This window comes from Bactrocera tryoni, unplaced genomic scaffold, assembly GCF_016617805.1.
Source record: "Bactrocera tryoni isolate S06 unplaced genomic scaffold, CSIRO_BtryS06_freeze2 scaffold_25, whole genome shotgun sequence".
Classification (NCBI taxonomy): Eukaryota; Metazoa; Arthropoda; class Insecta; order Diptera; family Tephritidae; genus Bactrocera; species Bactrocera tryoni.
Window position 1 is genome coordinate 5,446,963 of NW_024395977.1, and position 6,558 is coordinate 5,453,520.

At 42.0% G+C, this 6,558-nt stretch overlaps 1 protein-coding gene across 1 annotated transcript; it reads left to right on the forward strand.

Annotated features, from left to right (window-relative positions):
• Positions 1-886: 886 nt before the first annotated feature.
• On the forward strand, positions 887-1,699 carry LOC120780407. The gene has a single exon (XM_040112690.1). It carries the CDS (start codon positions 887-889, stop codon positions 1,697-1,699), a length of 813 nt encoding a protein of 270 aa, XP_039968624.1.
• The last annotated feature ends 4,859 nt before the right edge of the window (positions 1,700-6,558 follow it).

The window sequence follows — 6,558 nt, forward strand, 5'->3', positions numbered from 1 at the left end:
ATTTTCGCTAGTTGGCGCTGAAAGCGCGTAGTTCTAGTTGTATTCGTCGCATCGGGTCATGCTATACCTTTTTGGAAAGCTCATTTCACGCGCTAACACGAGTTTGATTGATTGTCGTTCCTTTTAAGTCGTTCGTGAGTTATAGCGTCGCAAACATGGAGCAAAATAAAGAGAAAATACTGCATATTTTACAGTACTACTACGATAAAGGCAAAAATGCATTTCAAGCCGCCGATACAATTTGTGCAGTTTATGGACCCGATACAGTTTCCATTTCCTCCGCACAACGATGGTTTCAACTTTTTCGTTCTGGTGTAGAGGTGGTCGAAGATGCGCCACGCTCCGGAAGGCCTGTCGTCAAAAATTGCGATAAAATCGCTGAATTGGTCAAAAGAGACCGGCATAGTAGCAGCCGTAGCATCAGCAGTAGCATAGCCATCAAAAATTCATCTCAATTTCAATAAAAAAAAAAAAATCAATAAAAATACCGCAAGACTTTTTTGACAACCCATTATTAAAAAATGCAGCGTGTAGTCCTAATTCAATAATCATTAGTCAAAAAAGTTACATACTTAGTACCAACATTAATCCGACATCTTCTTGTCTTAATTCAGTAATCATCGTTCAAAAATCGGGATATCAGAAATGTATATGTGGCAACACCACAAGCTTATGAAATTTATATTTCGCAAATACAACCATGCGCATTTATTCCGCAAATGCAACCATGCGCATTCTATTCGCTTTTAACTTGTATTCACTTTAGGTTAGTTAAAGAAAATAAAAACGCCTATCGTCCCTTTTTTTCATTTGGATCCTGAAGAGCAAACACGTGTTTTATTACGCTCCGAATCTCTATAATTGGTGACCCTTGACCATAAGTGAGATGTCGCTCAACGATAGCCGGGCGGTTACTGCTGGTCCAAGCCACGGGGAATTCAACGCTACAACATTAATTTTTCCACGCATCCCGCTACCATTGATGGCAGAAGACAACATTGAGGCTTATTTTTACTCGTTAGATTTTTGGTTTGAGGCCTCTGGCATTACAACCAACCCGGCAAAATTTAATATCGGAGCGGCCAGTATACCGCAGGTAAAGTTAATGGAGTTGCGTTCCATAATAGACGCTGCGCCCACGTCTGCGCGATATCAATTCATTCGTACCAAATTGATAGAAAATTTCACTGAGAGCCAGCGACGCCGCCTACAACGTGTATTGCGCGACATGCCATTGGGCGACCGCCGCCCGAGCGACCTGTTTAACGAAATGAAGCGCGCTGCTGGTTCCGCTCTAAGCGAAAGCATTTTGCATGATTTGTGGGTTAATCGCTGGCCACCATATGCGCAAGCAGCAATTATGGCAACAAATGAACCTATTGTCGACAAATTAAAAATTGCCGACTCAATAGTGGAGACGATGCAAATGCGTGAAGTTCGTACCCATGAAGTATCCGCATCGAATCATACCCCAGACAACGACCTGAGGACCGAAATAGCAGAACTGAAACAGCGTTTTGATAGAGTTACGAGCAGCGAGAAAACACGTGCACGTTCCAGATCGAAAACGCCAGTGCGCCCTCATAACATCAATACAGGCGAAATGTGCTGGTATCACGCCATGTTTGGACCAAACTCTAAGAAATGTCGCCAACCTTGTAAGTTCGCTCAATCTACATCGACAAATGGCAAACAATAGGGGTGCTCTGCCAGCAGTATCTCAGGGGTAGGCAGACGCTCTGAGATGCCTTCGAACTGCCGCCTACGTATATTCGACACATCAACTAATATAACATTTCTTATCGACTCCGGCACTGATGTGTCGGTACTTCCGAAGTGTTCGAAATTGGCACGAGTCAACCCATCGGATACGCAATTGTTTGCCGCTAATAGTTCACCGATTACGGTTTTTGGAGAAGTCATACTTCGCCTTTAACTTACGCAGGGAATTTGTTTGGAGCTTTGTGATTGCAGACGTAACCCTAGCAATCATTGGAGCAGATTTTTTATCACATTACGACCTTTTACCTGATCTTAATGGACGATGTCTGCTCGACCGCAAAACAGCAGTTAAATCATTTTGCACGGTAGCGCGAATCAATGTATCAAACATTTCAACCATAAGTTCAGCCCGAGATTTTTTAAACTCGCTGCGAGAGTTTAGTGGCGTAACGTGACCAGCCGCTCCGGATTCTACAACGAAGTCCACCGTGGTTCACAGGATCATTACAAACGGTCAACCAATTTTTTCTCGGCCAAGATGGCTGTCGCCTGAAAAGCTGACGGCAGCGCGCGCTGAATTTGAGCTGTTGATGAAACTGGGCATATGTCGGACATCCAGCAGTAATTGGGCTAGCCCATTACATATGGTGCGCAAGGCCGACGGGTCATGGAGACCGTGTGGAGACTACCGCGCGCTTAACGCCCGACAAATACCCTCTGCCGTTCCTGCACGAATTCAGTAATATTTTTGCTGGGAATTCAATATTTCCAAAAATCGATTTACAGAAGGCCTTTCACCAGATCCCAATCGATCCCAATGACATTTGTAAAACTGCCATCACAACTCCTTTTGGGTTGTACGAATTCACGCACATGACCTTTGGGTTGCGCAACGCGGCACAAACATTCCAAAGAGTCATCAAAGAAGTTTTCCGCGGCATAGATAATGTGTTCACCTACCTGGACGACATATGCGTCGCATCACGCTCCCCAGAAGAACATCGCGCACATCTTCGTATAGTTTTTCAACGATTACGCCAACAAAACTTAACAATAAACGTAGCCAAATCAGTGCATGGTGTATCAGAGCTGCATTTCTTAGGGCATTTAATCACGAAGGATGAAATCAAGCCGCTGCCTAGCCGCATTGAAGCGATTCGCTTATTCAAACTTCCTACAATTGCAAAGGATCTTAAACGATTGATAGCCATGATCAATTTTTATAGATCGCTACTTCCAAACCCACTTTCGCACCAAGCACCTCTTTTCAAAATGTGTTCTGGAAATAAGCGCAACGACAAAACGCCACTGAACTGGACGAACGACAACATAAGGTACTTTGAGGCTTGCAAAGAGGGCCTCGCTAATTGCGCGCTTCTGGCGCACCCGCTCTCGAACGCTCCTCTTTCATTATGGGTCGACGCATCTGACCACGCTGCAGGCGCCGCTCTACATCAAGTTTCCAATGGATCACTTCAACTTTTAGGCTTTTTCCAGCGCCTTTTTACAAAAGCTGAGCAGCGGTACAGTACCTACGATAGAGAATTAACTGCGATATTTCTCTCCGTCCGTCATTTTCGCTTCATGCTAGAAGGAAGAAATTGCCACGTTTACACCGACCACAAGCCGCCAATCTATGCTTTTCGGCAACGACTAGAAAAAGCATCTGATCGTCAGGCACGTCAATTGGATTTTATTTCACAGATCACGACAGACATTCGTCACGTACCAGGGGCACAAAATGTTACAGCAGATCTGCTGTCTCGAATCCAAGCCATAACAACTGATCCAATAAATTTTTATGACTTGGCTGAAGATCAGAAAAACAACGAGGAGTTAAAGTCATTCTTAGAAGGTAAAATTAGTCATTCGCTTCTACTAACCAGTATTATTATCCCCTCTAGAACTAAAAAAGTCTATTGCGATACTTCAACTGGTCGCTACGCCCGTTCATAACAAAACGAGTCCGACAAACAGTTCTTTGCGCAACACACAACATATCTCACCCAGGCACGAGGGTAACTGCGAAACTGCATCCAGTGCCAACGCAACAAAGTCATTCGGCACAACTCTTCACTGTTTCAACGCCGCGCATGCCCCGAACAACGGTTTTCACACCTGCATATCGACATTGTCGGACCCTTCCCACTTTCCGACGGCAACCGCTATTGTCTCACGGTCATGTTGGACATCGCGATTTGGCGTTCCTGTTGACATAACTTCGGACCTGGGCCGGCAATTTGAAAGTAAAGTAAAGGCATCTACAGACGACCGCTTATCATCCACAGACGAATAGCATGGTCGAACGATGGCACCGAACGCTTAAGTCAGCAATATTGTGCCACAATCACAATCAATGGACCTCGTCGCTGCCACTAATCCTGTTGGGGCTTCGTAGTTCTTTTAAGGCCGACATAGGTGTTTGTCCAGCTGAACTAGTTTACGGGACTACCTTGCGTTTGCCTTCTGAGTTTTTCGTGGACAGTGGCCCATCAACTACCGAAGTGGAGACCGTAGTACATTTACGCCGCGTCATGCGAGACTTACGCCCCATAGATACCGCTTGGCATAAAGTCATTCATTCACGCAGACCTTCAAAAATGCCAACAGGTGTTTGTACGAGATCTATCAGTTAAGCCATCATTGTCACCGCCGTATAAAGGCCCGTACAAAGTATTGCATCGCCATTCAAAATATTTTGCCATCGAATATTTTGCCGTGAATGTTTCGATTGATCGTTTGAAGCCTATACTGCCGTACCCTCCCCCTAAGAGGGGAGTACTGTGGCAACACCACAAGCTTATAAAATTTATATTTCGCAAATTCAACCATGCGCATTTATTCCGCAAATGCAACCATACGCATTCTATTCGCATTTAACTTGTATTCGCTTTAGGTTAGTTAAAGAAAATAAAAACGCCTATCGTCCCTTTTTGGCATTTGGATCCTGAAGAGCAAACACGTGTTTTATTACGCTCCGAATCTCCATATAGTATATAACAAAATATAATTTTGTAGTCCTAATTCAATTGTCATAAGTCCCAATCCAATATAGCTTAATTATCACTGAATAATCTGACTTCTTTAGTCTTAATTCTATAGTCCAATTTTTATAGTTCATTCAATAGTCACTAGTCAGAATTCAAAGTAATTTTTCCATAACTAGCAATAAATAACGATATCTGTAATCATAATAAGACTTATTTCAGTGTTACAAGAAAAAATGAGTAAATTAACATTCAGTATTAATGTGCTGATCAGGGTACATTAAGTTTGTCACAAAGTTTCTAACACCGAGAAGAAAACTTCGGAGACCCTATAAGCTGATTTAGCCATGTTCGTCTCTCTGTACTTTACTTTCACTTTTTATTTTACGCGAACTATTCCTTTATTTTGTTGAGATATCGTTCCAAAAATATTTAATGCAACCATTTCTTCCTAAGAAGCTGCTCGTTTATCAGAATGGTCCATATCAGATCTCTATGTCATATAAATGCTGTAAAGCTGATCATCCCAAACCAATTCCTTGTCCGGAAAACTTTTTTATTTGAAAATATATCATTTGGAATGTATTATTATAAAAAGCAACGGTGTAATCTTTAAATAAACAGTACAAATGTTAAAGGAATTATAGCATTTAGTGGCCATAAAAACTTAACGAACAAAATCGAGTCCTTGTCTGGAGACTATTTTATAATAGCTTCAGTGTAACCGAAGTTGACGTTTTTTCTTGTACGTTAGATTTTTTAATCAAAATTCCATAACTATTATTATACAATGCGGTGCAAATTTAGTCAGCACTCAATAGTTAAACAGAGACTCCCAAATGGCCATAGAATCGTGAGCTGTGTATGTAGCGCCATCTTGTTGAAAAAAAATAGTCTCGTTAAACGATGGCCAACTTACGGGGTCCATTTCTTGAGATGAATTGTTCTCCGGTTGCTCTTCCCATACTAATTTGATTGGAGCTGCCTTCGAATTCAGTTCTCACTCAATAAAATTGAAAATTTGATAGATTTCAACACCCGCCATGCACTTTGCTACTATACAGCAACAATTCCATTGAATTTCGACTACACGACACATACACACACATACTCATAAACATAGTCAATTGCAGTTTAGTGCTGAGCAATCACGTGGAGGAGCTGCCAAAAATTGCCAAACAAGCAATTGTCCTCCTGATATCTGGAACCTTGTCCCAAAATGCGTTGCTGTGCTTAACAACACGGTTGCATTGTCGCTCACAAGCTGGAGTGTTTGTGCTGTCACAACCGCGTTGCGGTTAAGGCAGAGAACTGCAAGCTGGACTTGTGCACTTTCAAACAAAAATGGGCTACGAAATATTTACGCAATAAGCAACAACAACGAAATTGGGGGAGCTGAAGTATTTTTCGGCGGTTTGAGTGTCCGTGTGGTGCATATCACAAGAATTTGCTGCATTGCAAAGCAGCAAATGTGTGTTAGGCATGAGACAAGGAGCCTCTGTTTGTTTTGAATTTGTGGCAAGTTCCAAAGGTGCGCAGAGTTTTGTGGTGCATACTGTATACAGAAGTTGTAAGTGTTGCACAAACTGATTGAATGAGTGTACTAAAGCAGTAGAAGAGCTGAAAGACACAACAAAGCAATCATGTTGCAAAATTAGCTATGTGTTAACTCAAACTATGCGGCATGCTCATAGCAAAGCAGTAAAAAACATAAACTTTTTTTATCGAAAATTCCTAAATTTTAAATATTATAGCTGCGGAAGGTTATTCGCAACAACAAATGTTGCTTGCAACATTAAATATTTTTAAATATTAATATTTTAGTCGTGCTTAAAAGCGTACAAAGAAA

Coding starts and splice junctions, on each gene's coding strand:
- LOC120780407 (XM_040112690.1), top strand. CDS start 887: ATGTCGCTCAACGATAGCCGGGCGGTTACTGCTGGTCCAAGCCACGGG.